The sequence below is a fragment of the Chaetodon auriga genome, chromosome 7, assembly GCF_051107435.1.
Source record: "Chaetodon auriga isolate fChaAug3 chromosome 7, fChaAug3.hap1, whole genome shotgun sequence".
In the NCBI taxonomy this organism is placed as follows: Eukaryota; Metazoa; Chordata; class Actinopteri; order Chaetodontiformes; family Chaetodontidae; genus Chaetodon; species Chaetodon auriga.
The window spans coordinates 2,064,171-2,089,083 of record NC_135080.1 but is presented as its reverse complement, the minus strand read 5'-3'; the positions used below and the strand labels follow the sequence as shown (position 1 = coordinate 2,089,083).

General features: G+C 44.9%; 1 protein-coding gene across 2 annotated transcripts; it reads left to right on the top strand.

Annotated features, from left to right (window-relative positions):
- The first annotated feature begins 449 nt into the window (after positions 1 to 449).
- pak4 (p21 protein (Cdc42/Rac)-activated kinase 4) lies at positions 450 to 24,879 on the top strand. 2 transcript variants are annotated; one of them, XM_076735470.1, is made up of 11 exons: positions 450 to 604; positions 14,665 to 14,901; positions 15,047 to 15,258; positions 15,344 to 15,542; positions 15,828 to 16,061; positions 16,237 to 16,695; positions 17,135 to 17,268; positions 17,747 to 17,873; positions 21,781 to 21,906; positions 22,273 to 22,407; positions 22,879 to 24,879. In XM_076735470.1, the coding sequence occupies exons 2-11, from the start codon at positions 14,701 to 14,703 to the stop codon at positions 23,032 to 23,034; spliced, it is 1,983 nt and encodes a 660-aa protein (XP_076591585.1). In that variant the 5' UTR covers positions 450 to 604; positions 14,665 to 14,700; the 3' UTR covers positions 23,035 to 24,879. The 2 variants fall into 2 exon arrangements, with proteins under 2 accessions (XP_076591585.1, XP_076591586.1); XM_076735471.1 differs by lacking the exon at positions 450 to 604 and adding an exon at positions 6,845 to 7,136.
- Positions 24,880 to 24,913: the final 34 nt, after the last annotated feature.

Here is a 24,913-nt window from a genome sequence, read left to right as displayed (position 1 = left end):
CATTTGTTAAGAAGGTCAAAATCAAAAAGAGCATTTTAAATGAGGAATTTTCCATTTAAATCAGTAATACCTGTTTCTGGGTGCCTTTCATAATCCTTTCTGAATTTGTACACTTCAATAACTTGGTAGCCTATAATAATAATTAAGTTATTATAAAAATTAATGATGAAATATTTTAGAATAATGAGTTGAGGTTTAATAACATATAAATGAACCAGCAATTTCACAAATTGTTGATATATTTTATACAATTTATATTCATTTATACAACACTGAACATTTTGGGCTTCATATTTACCTGCTGAATAACTGCTGACATAAATACTCACTTCATGCAGAAAAACGTTTATTTTTGTGCTAATCTAATGCTAATAAACAGCTATATGCTAATCCCCCCAGCCGCTGACTCGGTTGCCATGGTGCTTTGCCGCAGTTTCCCGGATGTAGTATTTTCCCCCGTTCAACATGGCGACGGGAAAGTGAGACTTCGGCTAATGTTACACAGTTTGCCCAAAGTTAGACGGCGTCTGTGTTTTCAAAGAGAGGAAAGTTTATTTCCATAACACAGAGGCAACAGAGAAAAAGTTTCCCTGGGAGTTTCTGGGTGAGTAACCACATTTTGGTTCTTATAAATGTAAATAAAGCGTGATGTGCGCTAGCTTGTGGCGCGTCCCTGCTTCCCCTTTAGGTGCTAACAGTGGCTAACATTAGCTGCTTTCAAGTCTGGACAGCCAGTGTTTGGGGGGACCTGAGAAACCTCCTTCGGTCTGCTTTGTGTGTGTGTTATGTGAAGAATGCCTTGTAGTGAGGTGTAAAGCATGTAGTCTTAAAGGTAGGACCGAGGTGCAAGGTGATGAGTCACTTGTGAAAGTTGTTGAACAGTTAAATGCCGCGGCTCCGGACACCGAACCAAGCTAATTTTACATAAGGGCTGTGGTTCTTTGCTAAGACCCTCTAAGCTCACTGGACGGCTTAATGGCAAATCCAGCAGACAAGCTGGTTATGGTAACATTGGCTATTTGTCTACAAGCTATGAGACACCGAGGCCAACTTCTCCTAATTGCCAAATCTCTGTTTGTGGGATTTCATGCGTAATATACGGGAACATGTAACCGGTTCTTGTTACTCACCACCATGTTCAACTTTCATTTTCACCCGTGAAACAGGAATGCAGTTGTGTGTCTCAGCCGTCTGGTGAGGCTGAAGGAGGAAAGGATATTGTCTGTCTGAGATTTGATTAAGTTGCTGTCTCCCCTCCTCGACCTCATTTTTAATACGCAGGTCATTTCTCCTTATCCTCCGGCCTTAAATGTGCCCCTCCTCTTCCCTTTCTCCCAGCTGGCAGATATGTACAAGTGTGTTGCGTTCACGCGTGTGCACTGTGTGTCTGTTAGTGGGTGGAAAAGACATTCTGCGTGCAGTTAGTCAGCAAGGTTGTGCGATTAGTGCTGGGCACAGCACACATTCCTGGCGTGCCAGAGCTTTACGGAGGGTCACTGTTCTCTCTCCCATACACTTCATACATCAGCACTGAGCACTCTTATCAAAGCCACCCCCAGTTCTACATCATACCCTGGAAGCTGCTGTCAGGAGGGAACTAGATGTCAGGTTGGGAAATGAGCAGGAGCTGCAGATCAGATGACAGTAGTTGAACAGTATACTTCTTTATCAGGGTTGCAGTCTTGACATTTTATATTTGTAAGGTAATATTATGCGTACCACTGATTTAGATCATTGTGGGATGTGTGTGTTTTTGTGACTTTTTTTCTGTTTGAGTTTGTTATAATTCTGCCGAGGTCGTCAAATGTTAATCTCTTAACCCAGTTTCACACAAGTTTTGATTATGATGGAAGTGTTCACATTGTCCGCTGTGTAGTGCCAAACAGGAAAAAACAGGCTTGCAGGTTCGCCTGTCCTCATATATTCAAACCAGATGTTTGAGGGTCCAAATCATCATCTGTCACGGTCACATGCATTCAGTATTTGGCTGCACAGTCAAACAGCTGGAAAAAGTACTAATTCTGTATTGCTAAAAATAGGTATATAGACAGTTTGGTAGGGGTCCTGACTGTCCCGGTCCTGACAGACTACGAGACTGTTAAAGTGTGCCTCCAGTAAACAAAAATGAAAAATCTTATTTGTCAAGAGTGATAACAGTTTCACTGGCTGAAGCGACACCTGTTGCTGGTGGGATTTATCAGCAGTAGCTTCTATAAATAACAGAATTGATGCTATTAAGCACAAAATAGGGCTGTCCCTTTTTATTCAGAATTTGAACTTTTGTTTTGAACATGGGAAAAAAATGTAAATAGTCAAACTGTGATGACCTGTTAAAATTGAAAATTTACAGTCTAAAAGTACCAAGTACCAAGGCCATTTGACGTGATCCAGCAGAGGCCAAGATAAGACAGAGACAGTCAGGAACTGCTGACGAGCGTTGACAGACGTGTCGAGAAGCGAGTCGAGCTGATGGCAGGACAGAGGTTGTTGTTAGTTTGATGCAAGCTGAGCTGAGGGTCCCTCAGAGAGACAAACACAGCTGCTGTTCAGGCATCTTTCAGGGACTCCTAACAGCTTCCACATGGACATTCGAGGTGGCAGCTGGAGGCTAAAGCTGTGAATGATCATATTGGCAATAATCATTGAAAGCACCACTGAGGTGCCTGTTATTGCTCTCATCCTGCGTGGTAATTTATTATCAGACATTAAAGTGCCTCATTTTCTGGTCTTTATTTCTGGAAAATGTAATGTTCCGGTGTGGTCTGTCTGAGTGAAGCACAAGTGAAGATTTATTCCCAAAAAATGAAAGATCAGAAAGTCGCCTACTCTGAGCATTTCCGGAGGTTTAGCTTTTGTAAAGTACATATTCACATCAACCACTTTTAAGTATGTTAACCAGGCATGATTTGCACCCTCCCATCTATTTTCTTCCACTTTGCTCTATCCTCATTGTGTCCTTTCTGGTTGAGTTGAAGCTGTAGGGATGAGCAAGCATCCAAACATTGAAAGCCTGTCATCTTTCTCCTGGTATCAGGTTTCACAGAAAAACATGGCATTGGCTTTAAAAAGCAGGGGGTGGACTGTGTTTGTGCGAGAGAATTGGAGTCGAGCGATATGGGAGGAAGTGACGAGAAAGAGGGAGGGAGAGCAAAGATGAAGGGGCAAGCTTTCTCTGTGTGAGCAGGTAGGGCTGGGTGTTTGTGGAGAGTCCAGAGAGAGAGAGAGCATAAAGGGGGGAGGTGAGGTGCAGAGCCCACACTGGGCCAGATTTAGCTAAAGGCTAACAGCCACACAAGCCGATCTGCAGAGAAAACACAGCAGTGAAAACCCCCGACTCCACCTCGTATCAGGGGAGTGATGGGAGAGCAAGGAGAACTTTGAGGGGATGAACTTTCAGTATTTGTTTCTCTCTGTTTTGTTATTACTTGTTGTCTGGTTAATTCCTTGATTTCTGTCTTTCATTACTCATTTTTCAACAGGATGGTTTATCAAACCATAAATATGAAGATGTTTTTGAGAAATGAATGGAAAACAGCTGCAGTTGCTCATTGACTGATTGAAAATAATCCATAGCTTTCAACATTCAAACCCTCAAAAAAAAATCTTTAAAGTGTCTGGAGACAGAGGATCAAGCTAAGATGACTGGATTAAATAAGCCCTGGGTGGGGAAGAGAAGGAGTAGAAGAAGAAGAAGAAACATGCTGAGGGTCATAGCAGAGCCTACATTATGATTCCTCCTTGTAACGGGGGAAAGGGCCAGGCTTATTGCCTCAGAGGAAAGAAAATCCCCTCTGGAATGACTGCAGTAGCCAACGTCAACACAGCCCGCTAGGTGCTCAGGAACAGGGGCGAAAACATCGTATGAATAAAAGAAATATTCAGTATCATAACAATAGCCCATTTTTCAGACTTAGTTTCATCTACTAAGTCGAGCGAGCGTTGTGGTCAGCATGTCGAGCTTGAAATATGGTGAAAAGAATCAGAAGAAGAATTCGATGTAGCTGCAGATCAGCTTGTCTGATCAAAAACCTGCTGATGTTTCTGTGTCATCATACTGTGATTCTGTTGATAATCTGCTGTTTACACATAGTTCAGTTGATCCTTTCCCTTTAAAAGACATTCATCAATGCACAAAACCCCATAATACCATAAAGTCTCTCTACTTCCTTAACTATTGATTAATCAACGATGAATATAATCTTCACATCCTTAAATTGCTTCCACTGCTGGTTGTTTTTAGCATTGCAGCCTTGTATAACAGTCCTCTTACAGTTCATGTGTTTGCATGTACAGTTTATTTGCAGCTGAAAAATCAAGCTTGGGCCTGCATGTTCCCGCTGATATGGAGGTTTCACACACACACACACACACACACACACACACACACACACACAGTACAAAGAGAGTTCTGGACGGTGGCTGTGTTTACCCTCGGCTGTAATGGTGTTGCAATCCTAGTGAATGGCAGTATGTTATAGAGGGAGGTGAAACAACAGGAAAAAAGCTGCTTTTTGTTGTTGTTTTCTGCACTCCCATAACACTGGAAAGGTCTGGATGACACAGGTGGGACTTTTGTTGCAGTGGTCTGTAAGTAGATATGGGATTTATTGTCAGGATCCTGCTCTTTAATAAGGATCCACCATCATGTGCCCCTAGTACAAAACATCAGGAAATGTTATTTTATGAACTTTTTATCCAAATTTTGTAGTTTTCCACAGTTTAGCCTAAGATATAATTTCTGAGGGAACCACTGAATGCAACTGGAATGTTTTTTGGCGTGAAAATGTCCAAACTTTGAATACTACCAAGCTTCACGTGATCATGAGCAGCACAGTGAGAGCTGTTGTAAAAGCAGAAGTGTTTGTGTGTGCGAGTTACAGTTACATGGACATTTACCATCCGATCACAGCTTCTTGCCTCCACAGTCTTTCTCGTGTGAATACCGTTCACTCATCTACTGTATTTGGCAGAACGGTAGATCTCAGAGCAGTTGATGGAGTAATGACAGGCCTCACTAATGACAGAGGGGATTGATGTGATGTTTGACTTCTCCCACAGACTCTATAAAACAATGGACGCAGTCTGCGTGACGTCACCCACGGCTTTGTGAAGAGCTCAGATGAAAGCAGCCTCACAGTGTTGTGATCCGCTCTCATTGCCATCAGAGCTACATTTAACTCTGTGGTTGTTTGACGGGGCTGTGCTATCTGTGGTCACATTCACAGAGCAGGCGTTGTTCCGCATGCCTGATCACTCTCTGTTTTTAGATGTGTGCCAACCTTTAACATCCCATTTAACCTTGTTCTTGTAGGTGTCATAAACTCCTCGTGGTGAACTTGATTTGATATTCCTGTGAGTCAGTCAGTGAGCGGAGAGGAAGCAAAGGTCTGGAGGTCCTGTGCGGTCAAACTGGCTGGCACTCTGTCTGCGTATGCGTGCTGAAATATGTGGAAGCTAGCTTGTGTGCTCTCTCTGCCGTCTTTATCATTGACCTTTCCACATTCCACAACCTGCGTCTGGAAGTCGGCCCTCATTGGCTGTTACACTGCGTGCTTTGTTTGAACTCGGCCTCGGCATTGGCAGGTCTGTGTGTTCCTGGCTGGGATACGTTGAGCGGTTGTTGTATTTTTACCCTCAAAGGAATGTCAGCAGGCCTTTTCCTCATTGGCACTGACACCTTGTTGTCTGTTGGATGATAGATAATAAATAATAAACAGTCTCACTCATGCTGGCTTTGATAAGAAACTCTTACATTAGGCTGAAGTAACTTCTGTGATGTTTGTAATGTTAGTGAGTATGGCAATGAGACATCCATAAAAACTAGCATGCTCATTTTAGGTGTATTTAGGAAGTCACTCAGTTTAAAATGTAGAAGAATATTAGTTGAAGTATCCCTGTGAAATAAGTGTTAATTCTGTTTTACCTTGATGTGTGTTAAAATTATGCAACTGTTTGCTCTGTGTACATTGGAAACACTCCCAGCGCCATGAGTAACTACAGCAAGCGCACACAGTCAAAAAGAAATAATTTTTCTTGCAAGCAGCATCTAATTGTGCGATTAAAACAACATGGCTGACACAGTTCATGGGCCAGTGCTGCCCAAAGCTTTGTCATTTAGCCATGACTCAGTATCTGTGTGTCGCCTGTAACGTCTTTGCTGATGGATCTGTTTGTATTAGCAGGCGTACATGGTATTTCACAGCAGCCTGTCCTGATCACACTGCTATGAACTGCAAATAATACAGTCTGCTGTGCTAAAGTGAGTCATTTCGTCATGTGACAAAAGCAAAAAAATCACGTTAAAAGCTAAAAATAATATATATCCTCATTCACTTAATTAGACTGGAGATGCAACAAATGAGAATGTCTCGTCATCCATCCCCTGAATCTGCTTCACTCACTATGTCATAGACTTAATCATACTTCATCTTTGTATTTGGGGGCTTGTGCTGTTGTTACTGAAGCAGTAAAAATACATTATACTATATTACTATATTGCATAATATTACATCGATTTGAACAGTAGATCAACTTTAACTCCACCTTTTCACTTCACATCAAGTAGAGCTGAAACAATCAATCGTTCTGTATATCTTTAAGTTCAGGGCCGTCGTTACCTGTGCTGTCAGGTGACGTCGCTGGTCACCTGACAGCACAGGTAACAACATGCACCTGTAAGGCAGCTGTATTATTGTGCGGCAGGAAGGAGTGGAGAAAAGAGCTTTTATTTTTAGCTCGTATTTGTTAACAGACCCGCGCTAATGTCTCTCTCTCTCTCTCTCTCTCTCTCTCTCTCTCTCTCTCTCTCTCTCTCTCTCTCCCGGTGACGTCATGATACTGGGCCGCGTTTTGCTGAAACCATAGGAATGCGACACACTTTGTATTTACAGGCCGAAGCTGCGGCACTTTGACTTCTCTCTGCGTGTTTTTTTGCGCCGTGCTCCGTCGTCTGTCCCCGTGTCCGTGTCGGCGGCTCGTGAAGACGCTGCCGACGGTTTCACCGAGTTGAATTTCTTCGCGGAAACAACTTTGTTGCTGCAGGAGTCTGGTTTTTCCCTCGTCCTCAGCTGCGTTTCCGACATGAGATCAGGTGGATAGTGTGTGGCTGCCGACGAAACGAGTACCTGTGACTAAAAGTGAGTATTGGCGACTATACACAGCGGGCTAAACACACGTCTGTACCGCCGCGTTGTATTTTAACTCGCAGTTTGTCGTCCGTAAAGCAAGTTAACAGTTTAGTAGGTTTAAGTTAGAACTTCTGGTTTGGCCGTGCGGCTGCTGCTGGGAGCGAAAGTTAATGTGGGCCACAACAACAAAACTCTGTTGTTAAAGTCTCACAGCAGGGATTAACTGTGAGTCAGAAACAAGCATAATAACTTTATTGTTTGCTTTGTGTGAAGGGAGGTAGCGACCAAGCAGGCAGAGAGAGAGCGAAGGATGAATTTCATAGACAGCCCTGTTTTACTGCCTGTCCCTCCTCCCTCCTCTCCCTCACTATGTCCATTCAAACCTGTTACTGACTGCTCATGTTTGGGACTGTCAGGACAGCTGTTACCCTCAGCCATCCTGCTCATCCGTCTGTCTTTGCACAAGTGTTGGTGACACATGAGGGGCAGAGCAGATTTTGGAGGTGATTTACTGTTACCCAGTGGCCTGAGTTCAGACTTCAGTCAGGTATCTGTGCTCTGATGTGCTGAAAGTTTGTTATGTTATCAAACAACAGGGAGTATTTCCTTGTCTGATAAACACATAGAGAATATGGAGTTGAAGCTTGTGAAGAATAGAAATCTGTGGTTTAGGAACTTCTAAGGCATATTTGTTACTGGATCCAGTACACAAGTCTCACACGTCCTTTATGTCCTCTTTTTCCATTAGTAGTGTACAAAACACTAAGACACTCAGACGGATGCTTTACCGCTGAGCGAACACCTAAACTGTCTTACTTACACTTTAGTTCTTCTGTAGTTATATTAAGCTTGTTAAACTTACGTTTTTGAATCCACTGTTCCTGCTGTTACATGTGAGATCTCATAATATTAACATCAGCTGGTCGATGTCATGGGAAGTAAGTGTAACAACCAGTTCTGTATCTTAACTACCTAATTTACTGTAATGGTAGACAGATGTAAGCGAGCCCACTTGGTCTTACTGTATATTGAGGCTGAGACTGCCACACATGCACAGTGTTGTGAACCAGTGGAGGAAAATGTATTCAGCTCTTTCAGAGGTTTTTTGCAATATTCACTCATTTGCATGTGGACCCTCCAAATTAGCACCTTTTTCTAATATTCTCAGAAGAAGAGCAGCTTCCCTTTGGTGGCACCATTGTTTGTTTCTTACCTCGTGGCACATTCAAATACTGCACTTTCCATGCTGTGTCTGAGCAGAAGCCGACCATCCATTGTTGTGCACATCACATGATCCCCTCTGTTACATTTAAGACTGAAGTTCTGTGGAGCAGAGGTCAGATTTACCAGCTGCTAAACACCTTCGAACAGAGTATCAGCCTCTGTCCTCAGCTGAAGGACACACAGTTCTCACAATGAGAGACAAGGCAGTGCTCCAAAGGAGGGAAACAGTCATGAGAGCATAAACTTCCATTGCAGTTATCAGCAAAATATACTTAAAGTATCAGAAGTGAGAGTACTCATTCTGCAGTAAAATGTCCTCTTTGACTGATATTTCTATATTAGATTGTTAATATGCATCAGTGCGTTAACAGCATTTGACTGTTAGAGCTGCTCGAGCTACTTTAACTGCTTTATATCCAGTTGGTTAGTTTACTCCTGTGGATTAGACGTATAAAGTAGCCTAACATGAAAATACACAACGAGTTAAGTACAAGCACCTCAAGATTGTGCCTAAATACAGCACTGGAGTAATTGCACTTAGTTACTTTCCAGCACTGTTGTGAACAGGCTGATGGTCGTTAGAGCAATCAGTAGCTCCAAGGTCAAACAGTGTACAGTGTGTTTGCATAGCACTGCCCTCTGTGTGTGTGTGTGTGTGTGTGTGTGTGTGTGTGTGTGTGTGTGTGTGTGTGTGTGTGTTTGCAGTAGTGGGAGAACAGCTATTAATTATCACCCCTGATTCAGCACCACCATGCTCCGTGTTCTGTCTCACTGAAGAGCCAATACATGTGTGTTTGAATGATTTCTTAGCTTTGGTGAACGTCATCTGAAGGGGCCAATCAGATAAGGTTACTGTATTAAGTCTAGCGTGAGAAATTGCCACCTGACAAACACTGGTAATGTTTTTTCCATCTTGGCTGGTAACTTAATGTACTCGAGTAGTTGCTTTGGCAGGTTACCAGCAATAATTTAGGAGTTATTCATTGCCTCAATTCTGGAAATGTGGTCAGCTGTAAAATTTGGAGTTTTTAACTCATTCTGGCCTTTATGTGAACAAGAGTTTCTATGCAATGACTTATTCTAATAGCCTAAAAACATTTGACTTGGGACCTATTCAGCAACACTTAAAATAGCCTGTAAATTGAGGTAACTGAATAAAAGTAAATAAGGATTTATTTGGCTTTTTGGAGAATGACTGCAGTGGCCTTCTCAACCCCTGAGTGTTGTTCGTGTCTTCATAGGAGGATAGTTATGCAAAGTATGCTTCAATGGAGCCACAGACAGAAAATCATAACGGCGAGAGGAAATGTGTAATGCATGCTCTCTTTTTTAATGGCCGGTGCTCATGAAGTATCTCTCAAAGTGTCTTTCACCTCGTCCAAATTGTATGGTGAGGTGGGTCTAACGTGATGAGACGGAGCAGGTCAGTGGTAACCTACTCAACGTGAGGTCACCACTGTGTTGATAACACATTTTGTAATGACTATTTGTTATAAAAACTCACCAGGATGTCAGGAAATGTCCAGTTTTATATCCTGGTTTGATCAGAAATGTACCACTTTATTAGGTACACTAGTATTGATCATCACTCGCTTTATGCCAAACCATAGATTTTTTAACTTGATTGCAGTCTCACATCAGGTGGAGCAGAGCTAACTTGCAGACAACCAAAGGATAGATAATAGTGAAAAAAGTTAGGTAGCTGTTCAGCAGTATTCAGAGGTATTTCTAATATTCTGTCTCCGTCATGTATGTAAATCTGGATCATTTCACACCCAGTATCACTGCAGCTAAGCAGTATTGTTGTGACTGACGGTGTCTTTCCCAGTGTGGACCACCCTTGTACAATGCTTGAATCAGGCCAGAGGACAGCAGCTTCATCCAGAGCTCATCAGCCTGGCTCCGGCCCAGTAACCAGACAGGCTTTCTCACTGCTCAGCCAGGCATACACGAGCAATGCAAGGGGAGAGAGAGGGAGAGAGGCTGAGTCCCCTTAGGAGAGAGAGAGGAAAAGTGGGGGGAGGGTGGGAGACTGTTAAAGGGGGGAGGACAGCAGGGAGAGTTTGAGGGGTGGGTGGAGGGAGACAGTGATGAGATAGTGATGGATTTTGAAATGGAGGGAGGGGGAAACACAGGGAAGCTGTAACTACAGTGATTGTTGAGTCCAAAGAGGGATCTGCTTGTTTTGCTCTGTGAGGAGGGGCCTTTTATAGCTTCTGGTTTACTGTGTGTGTGTGTGTGTGTGTGTGTGTGTGTGTGTGTGTGTGTGTGTGTGTGTGTGTGTGTGTGAGTGAGTGAGAGAGAGAGAGAGCTTTTATTGGCACAGTTATAACAGGATTATTCAATAATCACAACTCTGACTTGTATTTTTGTAGCATTTAAGGCTTATTTTTAAGCGTTTTTTGCTTTATTCCAGTGTCCAGCGGCTGCACTGGATGAATCAGGGTGTCTGCATGTTTTAATAGTTGTCAAACTTTTCTTGTGATCTGGTCGCATTGTCACACCTCACTACTTTTTGGGAGACATTTCTAAATATTTGAACCTCCCTGTAAATGATTTTGATGGATGTAATAGTCATGCCTGAACTTGCAGATGTGATCTGCCCTGGGGAAAAATGGGGAACGTGGTCGGCTCTGAAAACTGTCATTGATCAGGATATAGTTTGTCTTTCCTGTTTGAGCAATTGCTCTGTTGATGCCATCTTTGTGTTTCCATTTAATTCACTGGTCCATATTTCATTGCAAAATCAAATGAAACAGATCGTCTTGTGGTCCGGAGGAGCAGACACCTGTTGCTCTCATCCTCCTGTGGTTCTCACAGTATGTCCTCTGTTATGCTGATGGGGATGTCAGAGCTATTTGTTAACTTTTTCTCACATAGCACTGAGGGTTTTGTAGCATGAGAATAAAACGTCTGTTCCCATCTCCAAAAAAAAAACAACAAAAAAAACAACCACTCGTAATGTAGTTCATCACTTAGACATGACTGGCAAAGGTCTTTCTTCACATCCCTGTGTTTTTATTTCCTCATGCTGTATGTGCTTTAATCGTCCAATGAGCGAGCTGCACTCAGTTGCACACTCAGGCTCACATTGTCATGTAAAGCCCTCCATTTGCACCCACACACTTATGTTTGTTCATACTACAAACTGACAACTATGTGCATGCCACCTCGTGAATAAGGTTCCCTGTCGAACCGAACGGGATCATTGAGGTCACAGTAATGCTTCCTGTTTGCCACTCAGCCTTCGTCATTTAAAGTTTATCACGTCTTGGCTCTTGACAGCAGCACTAAAGTCTTGTATTTCACCCGCAGCCCTCAATCTAAGAGTCCCAGATATCTCCACATGCAGCAAAAGCTCATGATTTGAAAGCCACAATCTTCCATGATTCACAGCCAGACCACTTTCTACTGATTTACAGGCTGTTAAAGCTCCTTATGCTTTCAATAAGATATTTTGAGTCAAGCCATTAGCGAACACCCCTGACAGTTCCCATCTTGCCAATAGTAGCTCTAATCATGGGGTGCATATATAATTGGTTTATGTTTTTGTGCTCTGTAGGTGATATAATTCCTCCAGCCACCTCCTCCAGTCTGCGTTTCATCCGTCCTTAAGGCAGTAGTTACTATCTGTGTCCCGGAGTTAACATGCATTGATTGGCTGTATTGCTGTTTCAGCTGAACACTAATGATAGGCTTCTCCTGTGATTTATATGCTCTTGTCACCAGACTCATTATGACTGGAAAGAGGCATTTATCACCAGTGTTGTAACCTCGCTGTTATGAGATTGTTTTGCTAATGGTTAGAAAATCCAGAGTTAGTATTTGGGTGGAGACAAACTCCATTTTTTCAGAGAAGTAACTGAAGACGTGGACTGAGCTTCACTGTGCTACTGTGTCATGGATGAATGTATGCCATGAATTCACTTTGCCACTTTGAGGGTACTGGCGATCAGTAGTGAGAAATCTGATTTGATATATTTGAGAGTGGTCTGATTATCGACAGAAGGTGGAAAACGTGCTGAAAATGATTCACCAAACGTTTGAGAATAACAGTGAAGGCAACATCTGTCACTTTCAAGGACTGACTGGAACACACAGCGATCTATATCTGCGTTCTTTGTTCTCATTGAAGTGCTACGGCATTAGATAGTGATTTATAAGGCTATTAATGAAGTTAAAACACACCATGCCTGAGGAAGTGAGCTGAGCTGTTTTCTTCCATCTGAACCAGTTTGATTAGTGTGGAAGAAGTGTTTGGGCACTTGTCCATAACTGCATAAATCAAAAAAAAAAAAAAATACTGCATGTGGATTGGCATGCGAAATGCTGTTTACCACTTTGTGTCTCACACTGTCCTGCTGGCAGTGATGTGATGAAGTGTTCAGTATATCTCTGCGCTGGTGCACACTTTTATCCTGATTTCGCTGTGCTCTTGTGTCTGCGTTGCTGGCTGTGAACTTGGCTTTTCTTAATGTTTCTGGGTGGGTCCTGGTAGACTTCAAACACTCCTGCTGTGAAAGACTTTATTAAAACTTCAGATTGTGAGCGCGGCTGCATGACTCATGCCCTCTAACTTATGACCCACCCAGACCGCCCTCTCGCTCAGCTCACCCACCCACTATCTGCCTGTCCCTCACACCCCTTCATCTTTTTCATTGCTTTGTTTTGAACTTCCCCTGTTTTTTGTTCTTTTCTTGTGTAAATGGGCTGAGTTGGGTGCAGTGTTTTGTAGAAAAACAAGAAGAGGAGGCTGTGGCACTCTTGAAATGCCCCACCGCTCCTGTTGCCCCCTCTGGTCAGCTGGTTCTGTTTATTACACACTGATCACCAGTGAGCCTCTGTTTGACTACTGGGAGGGTCTTCTTTGATACCCACTGACAAACAGGAAGGTTGAGAGAGACCCAAAGTGGTGAGCAGTGTTTCAAATCTGCACGTTGTTTTTGTCAGTCAGCAACAACAGCAACAGATTTCGTGATTTCGCTGATGAGGTGGGGACGTCTCTGATTATGCACTTGTTCTCGTAATTAATTCACTGTCAGACAAGACAGTAAAAACAGCTGCGCTCGAGAGTGTAGCACTAAAAGTTTTAATGTTAGATTTGAAAAATTGAAGTCACAGGGCTTTCTTTTTGCAGGAACCATGACCCATATGCACTTACTTACCAGAGCAATAGAAACCTTTTTTTGACCTCCTTGTTGACATAAAGCATATTGAGGAGCAAAAATATTATTGATGCTCCATCTTTGGTTCGGACCCCCAACAGCCCACTCTGATATCTGATGGCTGCGACAGGACTGGGATCCTCAAAGGAAGATTTCAGCAGCAGTATATTTAGATGCCATGGCTGGGAACAGTTCTCAGAGGCATCCTTCCTCTTTCACACCCTGATAAGTTGAAGTTTGAATTATTTTTAAATTAAGCAAAGTCTAGGGTAGAGTATGCATCTGTTTCATCTCACAGAAAGTGAGCTGTCAGCAGCAGACTGGACAGTCGTCAGTCTGTTTTGTGCATGCACAGTGTGCAGGGCACAGTGGCACTTCAGCTGTGACAGTCACCGTGGTTGAGACAGCAAGAAAAGCAGCATGTGATGAGGAGGAAATGGCTCATTGAAGATGCTACCGTGGTGTTGTCCCCCGTCTCTAGGAAATGCTGGAGCAGGAGACGTCCCGTCATTAGTGATGGGGGACCAGCACTGAGCCTATTGTTGAGCCTCAGTGAGCTGAAATAAGCTGGTTGGGTGGTAGTTTATTTGTTGAATCACACACACAGAGTAAACCACAAGCTATAAAGGGACCCCTCCTCTCACAGGGCAAAACAAGCAGATCCCTCTGTGAACTCTACAATCACTGTACTTACAGCTTCCCTGTGTTTCCCCCTTCCTCCTACTCAAAATCCATCATATCTCATCCCTGTTTCCTTCTTCCCACCGTCTTTCCTGTCAAAGTCTCCTTGCTGTCCTTCCAACATGAAGCGTTGTCATTATGGTGATGTGAGTTTTGCAAATAAGGCCTTGATATATATGTATATATACATATATTTTATCTACACCAGTTTGGCTGCTGTTTTATATGCCTTCAGCATTTGCAGAGATTTATGCTCAACTGGATTTAAATAGTTTTACTCCCTCTTAGTCACTGATTGCATTTTATAGGAAACCGCACCCAGCCTGCACTCAGAGCCAGTTTTAAATGCTGATTTATATTTTAAAATACTATGCATATGTGCATGCGTATGTGCTATGTTTCATATTTGCATTTTTTCCTCAGTCTTTCCTGCTAACTCTCCGCTCTTTCCTGCTTCCTCCCTGCAGGTCTGATGCTAGGCTGCAGCTGCCTCAGCCGCCATCATGTTCACCAAAAAGAAGAAGTCTCGCATCCAGATCTCCGCTCCATCCAACTTTGAGCATCGTGTGCACACGGACTTTGATGAGCAGGAGCAGAAGTTCGTTGGGTTGCCACGTCAATGGCAGTCGCTCATCGAAGACACGGCCAAGAGGCCCAAACCCTTCATCGATGCGACTGTCATCACTACAGTAGAGCCGCACAAGGTGGGATGAGCGATAATCCAAACAACAAACAAGTTGTCAGCTCAGGAAAATGATGCATTTTGTGTTGAATGTCATGAATTGTGTTTCTTAGTTTGTGAATTTTGGTACACTTTGACCCAGTGATCATTTTCTTTAAAAATCTCAGTCAATCGTACGTGGCAGCAAGCTCGGGGTGGACGGCTCTCTGACATGGCTGCTGGATGAGTTTGACACCATGTCTGTGACCCGCTCCAACTCCCTGCGACGAGGCAGCCCCCCCACCCAGCCTCGCAAGGACTCCAGCTCTTCAGGAGGAGGAGGGCAGGAGAACGGTGATCCTCACCACAGACACTACTCACACCCAGACAGACAAGACAGGTGAGGAGCGAAGCTGCAGCTCCAGGTGGAGTCATAGCCAGATTCGGTCAATGTAAGCTCATGTTTACCTCGCTCTGCTCCTCAGAGACCGGCACAGACCAGACCACCACAGTGGAGGAGACCCCCGCCAGGGTCAGCGTGCGATCCGTCCTCAGTGGGAAGAGGGAGGCCAGGGTCGGCCCCAGCAGCAGCCCCGGGGCCAAGAGCCCAGCAGGGCCCACAGGGACAGGCCAGGTTCTGGACCCCCTCCTCCTCCACACAGAGACCGAGCACCTCGGGACCAGGTAGGACTGAAGATGAACCCTGGGCTGAGCCCCTCACCTTTACATTTATAATTAAGATTCATTCACTGACAGTAACAGCATGGCAGCTAATGATCATGAAGTCAGCTGCATTTTAGTTAATTGTACAAACCTTCGAGTATCTTTGATTTGATTCTTTGATCTGACACTGCAGCAGTAAATCCACTACGTAGCTGTTGTCCTCTTGTTAACACCTTTCCTCTCCATTTTCCTTGTATGCGTCCCAATAATCACTCCGTCTCTCACCCAAACCCTGCCTCTGTTCAGGAGCAGGTGGTTCACAGGGATCAACCTGGTGACCATAGGCCGAAGTCCAGCTACATGGTGCGGGATGGCAGCCCTCAGTCTCCCAGGGACAAGAGGCCTCTATCTGGGCCCAACATCCGCACCCCAAACCTGCCAGTAACAGACGGGGTGATGAAGACTGCCCAACAGACCACACGGCCATTCAACACCTACCCGAGGACAGACAGCGAGGGTGGACGCAGCCCTACGGGACAGGTGAGGATGAGCATGCGGGTGGCGGGGGCCAGCAGCCTCAGCAAGGACGCCTATATTTAAATGTGGTATTCATCATTTTCATCATCTAAGTTGTTAATACATAACTCGTAGCTGCTTCCTCTAGATTTTTTTTGTGTGTTGTATGTGATGAGACTCTCTTGTCTGTCTCTTTAAGCCGGTTCGACACCATGAGTCCTCCCCTCAAAATGGCCCCTCTAGCGGCTCCACCCGAGGGTCCTCCGGCTCCAAGCCCCCTGTAAGCCAACCACACCCTCATCACACTTCCCATCCAAGCCTGACCCCTGAACCCAGCCAGCACCCACACACGCCTCACCCCAACGTTCCAGCCCCGCGGCCCCCCGTCCCCTCCGGGCCCCCAGCATCAGGTGCTCCGCCACAGGGCCGCTCGCCGCAGAGGGAGCCCCAGAGGGTTTCCCATGAGCAGTTCAGAGCGGCGCTACAGATGGTGGTGGATCCTGGTGATCCACGGACCTACCTGGACCACTACATTAAGATCGGGGAAGGGTCCACTGGGATTGTGTGCATCGCCACAGTGAAGACGACGGGGAAACTGGTTGCTGTGAAGAAGATGGACCTGAGAAAACAACAGCGCAGAGAGCTCCTCTTCAACGAGGTAAGAGGTCACGATGTGGTGGAGGCTGTTTGATGGATGCTGTAACTCAAACAGAGTGATGATCAAACGTCGCTGTGATCGCTGATTCCTTACTTTGGAGGCTGATATGAGTCTGATTTGCAATATGCTTATTTTTTCTCACCAGTTTCAGTTAAAGGAATAAAATATTTATTTGCATACTGTCAGGTATGCCTTTATCAAATTGCTCAAATCGGTCACTAATTGTCACTTCACATTTTGGACATGTAAATTGGCTGATGGCCAATCAGGCGGGGTTTCAGTGTGTCCGGCATTGTTAATGTTTGATCAGTGCAGCGTCGAGCTTCCAGACAGAAGATGGTCTCTCTGCGTGCGAGCCCACCTCGCCGTTCTCTCAAGTCTAATGAGTAAAGTGACTGTACCCTGTCTGTGTGCCCGTCTGTTTCTGTGGTGACTGAAGGTGGTAATCATGCGGGACTATCACCATGAGAACGTGGTGGAGATGTACAACAGCTACCTGGTGGGAGACGAGCTCTGGGTCGTCATGGAGTTCCTGGAGGGAGGAGCTCTCACCGACATCGTGACACACACCAGGTGAGAGAGGAACTTTTTGTGTGTCGTCAGTGTAGCACCTCAACGTTTGAGGGCTGTAACCACTGTGGATGATGGGTATCTGACCTTTGATTCATGTGATTTTAGCCTTTCAATCTCAAAAAAAAAATGTGAAACTGTATGACTGCCTCACCATCACTCTGTATCCTGCTTTGGTAGTCTTAAATTTAATTCCACCAAAACTCTTTTCTTCCATGAGGGGGCAGTGTCACCCACAGAGAGACAAACCAACACAGCCTGTGCCATTTTACATTCACATTCAGTTGTACAGCAGCAAGTTATTTATTGACTGATGGAACAGTTTTCATGTTGTCTCTATTGTTTTTCTGGTCTCTGTTTGTGGGTGAAATGTTCACACCTGACTGTAGAGTGAACCAGAAGAAGAAAGCACAGGCACACCTGAAGTAGAGGTGGTGAGCCTGAACTGACGTATCTGTCTGGTGTCTCCTTCCCCCTCCAGGATGAACGAGGAGCAGATTGCTACCGTGTGTCTGTCTGTCCTGAAGGCGCTGTCTGTCCTCCATGCACAGGGTGTGATCCACAGAGACATCAAGAGTGACTCCATCCTCCTCACCCATGATGGCCGGGTACGTACCACATACTTCACACTGCTTTTTATATCTCCGTGCCGGTGGCAGTCGAGGCCAGAGGCGTTATGTTTCTGGGTCGTCCATCCGTCCAATTCTGGTAACCATATTACAGGAACCTGAATTGGTGACACTTATCTTTGGCGTCCACCTGGAAGCTGGTTGTTTGTTATCTTGCGTGCTGTTGAGCTGAAGATGTGTGTTTTACAGTTTGTAGCTCCTCTGCAGCATCATCCATATTTGAAGCTTGTAGTCCACCACAAGCTGATTGGCTGTGCTGATATTGATCTTCAGGTGATCGTTGTTACTCCTTGTGATGAAGTTTTCTATCAGTCTTCTGTCCTCCTCTGGACAAACAGTCTCTAAGTGAAGACAGCATGTTTCTCAGTGGACATTATTCATCAGACATGTCTGTAAGGTCTCCACTAAATGTATTATATGAGTCTGGACAGACATGGATGTAAATGCAGCTGGACTGGTTGGTGGAGGCAGACGACTGCAAGGCGGTGATTCTGGTTTCAGCATAACAGCACATTAAACAGCTGCATCTTTGTTCTTTTTACTAATAAAGGACATTAAAGGCTCACGTTAAAGCTGTAAAAACAATGTGAGCACTTTGTGAGCTGACCGGTCCCATAAGAGATGTTCAGTGTGTGTCTTCACACAAACAAAGTGAAAAATGTAGTTGGTGTTTCTGATCAGCAGCAGCACACATCTGCTTTCATATGTCAACCCGCAGCACTGTGGCTGAGCCAGCACTTAATCAGCATTAAGGTATAATCAGCCTTTTTCACAGCAGACATCTAAACTCGTCACAGCAGCACAAGCGCCGGCGATTCAGTCGGCCATTCCAGTGAGCCAGCCTGCACAATGCAAGGGACCTGTGACGGCACATTTAAGTGATCATTTTTATTAGAGACACGTGCTTTTCCTGCTATGACGTGCCAAAAGTTCTGCTGTGATAAAGGCTGATGGTGCTCACATGATGGACAGAGGTGCGCCTTGCTCACAGGATGCACAATCTCAGCACAAGACTGCAGCCACTGACAGAACTTCACCCAGAGTTATAAGAATAAAAGGAAAATGTTGGCTGGAAAAAGGAACTAAATGCCTCTCTGTAAACCACTGTGGATCTGAGGTTAGTGCCAGCTCACTTCCTGCCTGCTAAGTTTCTGTTTTCTACAGAAAATGAAACCAGCAGAAATAGACGTGTGGCTGCGCTGAGCTGCCGTTTTGGCCGCGCTGTCACCATGCATTCACACAGTGCCGGTAAGTTAAGTCAAGCCTGCTGCTGAGCGTCGTCAGCGCTTTGGTGCAGTTTCTGTGTGTCCACGTTAGTCATATCACCAAGATCACATATTTCTGTATGTGAATCACTGAAAATGTCATGGAAAAGCCACATTCAGTCAATCAGCAAGACGAGCAGACTGAGATGAAAGTCTCCCTTTAATGTCTGTTCTTGTTAAAGTTGTACCTGTTGTTAATTTCTCTGTAATTGTTTCTCTACAGTCGTCACACGATTGATTTGTCGACGACGTCAGGCTTAATTAACTCACGTCTTATTCGTTTATTTACTTACTTTTCTTTTTTACTTTTATATTAATGAGTTAAGTAATGACCCTGTAGTTTTTTCTTTTTCACCAACCTCAACATACCCTATTTGTGCAAGCCATACATGACGCTGAGATGAGCTAACTTGTAAACCACAGCGTCCTTGATGACAGCTGAGGAGTGTTTGTGGTCTGAAGTCTTTATGAGCTGTGGTTTCACCCACCGCCTCGGCCTCCTGCATTGTACATGGCCGTGACGGCGAGGTGTTTCTTCCACTGTGCGTTCTGCACTGCGAGCAGCACGACAGCACGACCTCGAGTGTGATATTTTTATACAAAAGTTCTACAAGCGCATTTTATTAGTTAACAGTAATAAGCGACAAGAGATTCTGATTCTGTTTCCGCTCTCCATAGATGTTCTCCAGTAACTTTCAGACCTGTGAAACAAGTTTTTGTTTAGATATGTATTTTTTGTTCTGCGACACATTATCTATGAATCAAAACTGACATCGTAGTTTGTGTCTGTTTATATAAAGCATCTCACCCATGCCCACTCACTGACATGACCTCCCTCTCCTCGAGTCCCGCATCAGACAGTTTCTGTATGGCAGTGGCTCTCAGGCTGTGGTTGGTGTAAGACGTGTGTGTCCTTGCCTCCTTGCACATCCAGGGTAACATCTGTGAAGCTGGTTTACTCCCGGGGGAACGGTGGTATACCAGAAGCTGTCTGTCGCCACTGTTACCCTCCTCGGCTGCAGATCCAGGGCCTTCAAGTGGAATTTTGTTTAGGTATTTTTCGAGCAACGCTCCCGGGCAGAGCGCGTTTCCTCGCTCCTCATACGTAGCGCCCCTCCGGTTTTCTCTGTCTCCCTCCAGTGGGTCTTTATGATTTTTTTGTTTCTTCGTTGAACGTTATGGTGAAATATTTTGCTCCATTGTCGTCACATTTAAGGATGAATGAGTCAGGTTTGAGATCCTGATTCCCCTCTTTGCCCCTGCATCTAAAGTGAACTGAACATCATACCAGACCTTCTTCAGTGAGCCTTTCGGATTGTCTGGACTCAGCACTGCAGAATGTTTTAAGATGCGCTAGTCTTCAGGTGAGATCGGGGGGTGGTGTGTTGTTTTGTCCAAGTCCAAGGTAGCTGCTGATGCTGTAGAGCTCCCCTGTAGTTGTCCAGATCGATCCATTAAACTGCCTCAACACTGTGTTCAGCTCGGTCTTCTTAACTACCTGAAAGTTGACCTGGATATTTTTATATTCAGCCAAGTCTGAAGGCAGTTCAGAGCCCAGCTTGTCTGCCTTACAGTGTTAGCTTCATTTGTGCTCTTCTCTTCAGAGTGATGTCCCAGTGCTGTTGTACTCTGTATCAGCACTCCTGGAATGTCTCTTGTCCAATCAAATTACTTTGTTGGAACTAACTGTTGTATAAATAAAATTAGAAGCAGCTCACGGCGAGCAGACGACACTCTTTGTGTCCTTGTGTGTTCATAAAACTTCTGGACATACATGCATTTATACAGACTGAACAAATTTGAATTCTTAATGTTTGTCATTAGTATTGGTTTCATTTCATGTAGACCTCTGATATCTGGTTCACACAGAGAGCTTCCTGCTGGCTGCTGTGGTGTTTTCAGTGCTGGGGTGGGCTTAGCAGGGGAAGCTGACTCAACCAAGCCTGAAGTGTTTTCCGTCAGTAGGGAGGGTGTGTTTGGTGCGTCTGAACGCACCTGTGTGCAGGGTGATCTGTGTGAGCGTGTGAGGTCTTTCAAATATAGGACAAAGCACTGGATCTCTGTTCTGATTAACTCCAGTGTTAATGTTACAGTTGGATTTATGTTAAAGCTTTGGAGGTAAAATGTAAAATGAAGCTCAGTCTGTCGGTGGCAGCCTTCACGTTACAGTGTTCATACATGTGTGCGCCCATTCTCGTAACATGCTTGTTTCATTTCTCATTTCTGAGCTCTCTGAGGCTGGCAGTCAGCCCTGTGGGCAACATCAAAAGCTGCTTCTCAGCCTAAATACCAGCCACGTTCTCAGAAAGGGGGCTGGGTGGTAACGAGCACCGTGAGGCAGATTTCACCGACTGGTCTGCTCACATGCGCCTCACATAACCAAACTAAATACTTGTATTCATGGAGCTGAAGCACATTAAAGACACATTTATCATTGAACTTAAATTCATCTGTCGATGGTCAAAAGTGAAAGTTACGTGAGTTAATGACTGTACTTCAGTACCTTTTTCATGCAAAAAAGTCATGATCGCTACGTGCTTTCTGTAAAAAATCATCTTTACATTCATGTACCTCTGTTTCCTCTCTTCCTCCCTCTCTGCCTCCGGCTCTTTTGTGTCCAGGTGAAGCTGTCAGACTTCGGTTTCTGTGCCCAGGTGTCAAAGGAAGTGCAAAGAAGGAAGTCTCTGGTTGGGACACCTTACTGGATGGCACCGGAGCTCATATCCAGACTGCCTTATGGACCAGAGGTAATGCTCAGTCTCATCTAAGACCATCGTGTGATGGACCACACCAGCTCTGACGTCTGTCACCATGTTCACGTTCTGACCTATGAGAACTCCATTGGCGTTAATACATTGCTTCGAGTACTCAGCTCTCATTGGTCGAACTCGGCCTTCACTTTGATCTCAACTACACACCTGTACAGTCTCATGACAGTGTCTGTCCACAGACATACAGACACCTGACAAAATACGAAAGCAGGTGTCTCCAGGAGCCACATTTTGCCCTGATGACACGCACACAGACTCACGAGGTGAAAACAAAAGCAGCCAGGCTGCTGCAGCTGAAACAAGCTCTTCCACTTGCTGACCGTCTCTTCTTGATGTGTCCAGGTGGATATCTGGTCTCTGGGTATCATGGTCATAGAGATGGTGGATGGGGAGCCGCCGTACTTCAACGAGCCGCCGCTTAAAGCCATGAAAATGATTCGAGACAACCTGCCTCCCAAACTGAAGAACCTGCACAAGGTACAGAGACGGGATCTGAGTTTGACAGGGCAGGGCAGTTTCCCTGAGCTAAGACACCTAAATCAGATGTCTTAACAAACACTAATCGTTGGGTATAACAACATAATCCTTTCTTTCTACAAGAGGAGGAGAAAAGACTGTTTGCTGCTGGTCTAGTTTGTAACCACACTGGCACTGAGGAAGCCTCTGTTGTTTTTTTAATGCAGCAGTTATGAAAGTGCCAAGCTTGAGAAGAGGCACACGACATTAAAGGAGCTTTGAGTGATCTATGACCTTCTGTTGAATACTTCTTTTCAGGCTTCTTTTAATAATAATCTCTTAATCAAATCCAAATCAAATAAAACCAAGTGGTGTCATTTTCCCATTTTGTGCCGAAGTGCCATGAAAACACGAGTTATTCGCCCTTCACAGACCTGCAGGATGGTATCATGAACACCTGACTCACTCTGATGGCTTCTCTCCTCCTCCCAGGTCTCCCCTCTGCTCAAGGGCTTCCTGGACAGGATGCTGGTGCGAGACCCGGCTCAGAGGGCCGCCGCCAGCGAGATCCTCAAACACCCCTTCCTGACGAAGGCGGGCCCGCCGTCCTGCATCGTCCCTCTGATGAGGCAGAACAGGATGAGATGAGACATGTGACACTAAGACCTCCAGACGCTGGAGGGCAGCGTGTGCAGGTTCAGATTGGACAGAATACTCCTGCACACAGAGGTCAGAGGTCACAGACGAGAGGTCTGCGTTTCGGGTCAGACTCTCAGAACGTGATGAGAGCTGCAAAGTGTGAACTGGGTGTGCAGGAGTATTCTAACTTTCTTATGTGAATCACTGAACTGAGGGGAGTGTGTTCCCTTAATAAGAGGCAATAAGGTGGTGTGTGTGTGTGTGTGTGTGTGTGTGTGTAAACACACTGTTAATGACGGTGTTTTCATGGCTCGTGTGTGTGCGCGCGTGTGTGTGTGTGTGTGTGTGTGTGTGTGTGTGTGTGTCTGTGTGTGTGTGTGTGTGTGTGTGTGTGAGCTCTCTCTTGGGGAGAGAAGAGCAGAGAAGCCACACCTTGCCCGTGGAGTGATTTTAGCCGATGTCACGTTTTCCTTTTACCTGGAAGGCTTCAGGACTGAGCCTGTTTTATTTCTCCTTTTGAACCTTACCTGGATCTTAAGCGTGAAGGTGAGGTTTTGCACACCAATCGAATGCTTTGAAGGAGCCGTGAGTCCATCGGCTGGTCTCAGAGGCGGACGGAGCGACGTTTTAATCTCACTGTTCGACGGTCTGGAAGCCGAGTTTTCTCACTACAAAGACTTGGCTCATGGACGGATCCCGGACTCGGACGCCATCATCACCACGCCCAGAACTTACTACTGAGGGAGGAAACCTTTCGACTCAGAAATGAGTCGGACGGACTTTATTTGTAGCCATATAAATACTAGCTTCCTGTTGTAAACAAACAAACATACACTAAGTCAAAAGGTAAACACTGGAGTTGTGGTTAACATGAATTTTCCTCTTATTTCCTCCTTATTTTCCTGTGTAAGTACAATGAACATAGAGAGTTATATCAGTTTTGATGTTTTACTATCTCTATTTTGTGATTGTTTTATTATGATTCTGATTTGTTTCCTGCTTTATTTTAGAGTGACGTGATGATTTTTGAAGCACTGTCGAGGAGAGATAGAAGCTGCACTCCCGGTTGATTCCAGATGATAGACACTAGTCGTTTGATTTTGTTCTTTTTGTTTCTTTATACCCGACCAGATTGGCCGTAAAGAATCCACCTCCTTAAAACTGAATGGGTGTGAAATAATGACAGAACAGACAAACATCAGAATCCTGTTTTAGCTGTTGTTGTTTTTAGGAAAGGAGGCTTTTCTGCGCCCTCTTTTTAGTGAACTGTTCGAGCTGATGGAGGTGACCGGCTTCACGCCGCCGTCATCGCTTCACTCACAGCGGCTGCTGCGCCAGTTTTCTGATTGAATCGATTAATGTTTGACGGCCTGGTTAGTGCGTCTGGCAGAGCGCTGCGAATCCACCTCAGTGTGCGAGTGCTCGAAAGGAGCAAACAGGAGGTTTGTGTCATCGGTCGAGTATCTTATTTATAAATGATAGAGAAAAAGTCAAACACTAATCGGCCTGACACACAGAGAGGAGCGAAAAGGACCAGCAAGAATGTTTCGCTTCATATCTGATGAACAGTGTCGGCGGTCGGCTCGTGGTGTGTGTGTGTGTGAAGATACGGGATCTGTTCTTATGTTAGTGTTTGCGTTTTAGCCGGCATGCATGTGTGTTCTCTGAGAGTGGACCATTAGGCCGATGACAGAGAGATAAGAGAAGTACGTAGAAGGCAGGAAACACTTTCATGAAACTCCGCTCTGAACACCAGTGAGTAACAGCTGCTAATGATGTGTACACAAACACACACACACAAGCTAAAAAAAGAAAAAAAAGATCTGACCTCAAAGGCCTCCGTTAATTTCATGACAGCAAAGGATCCTAAATGATCACCAGCAGAGTG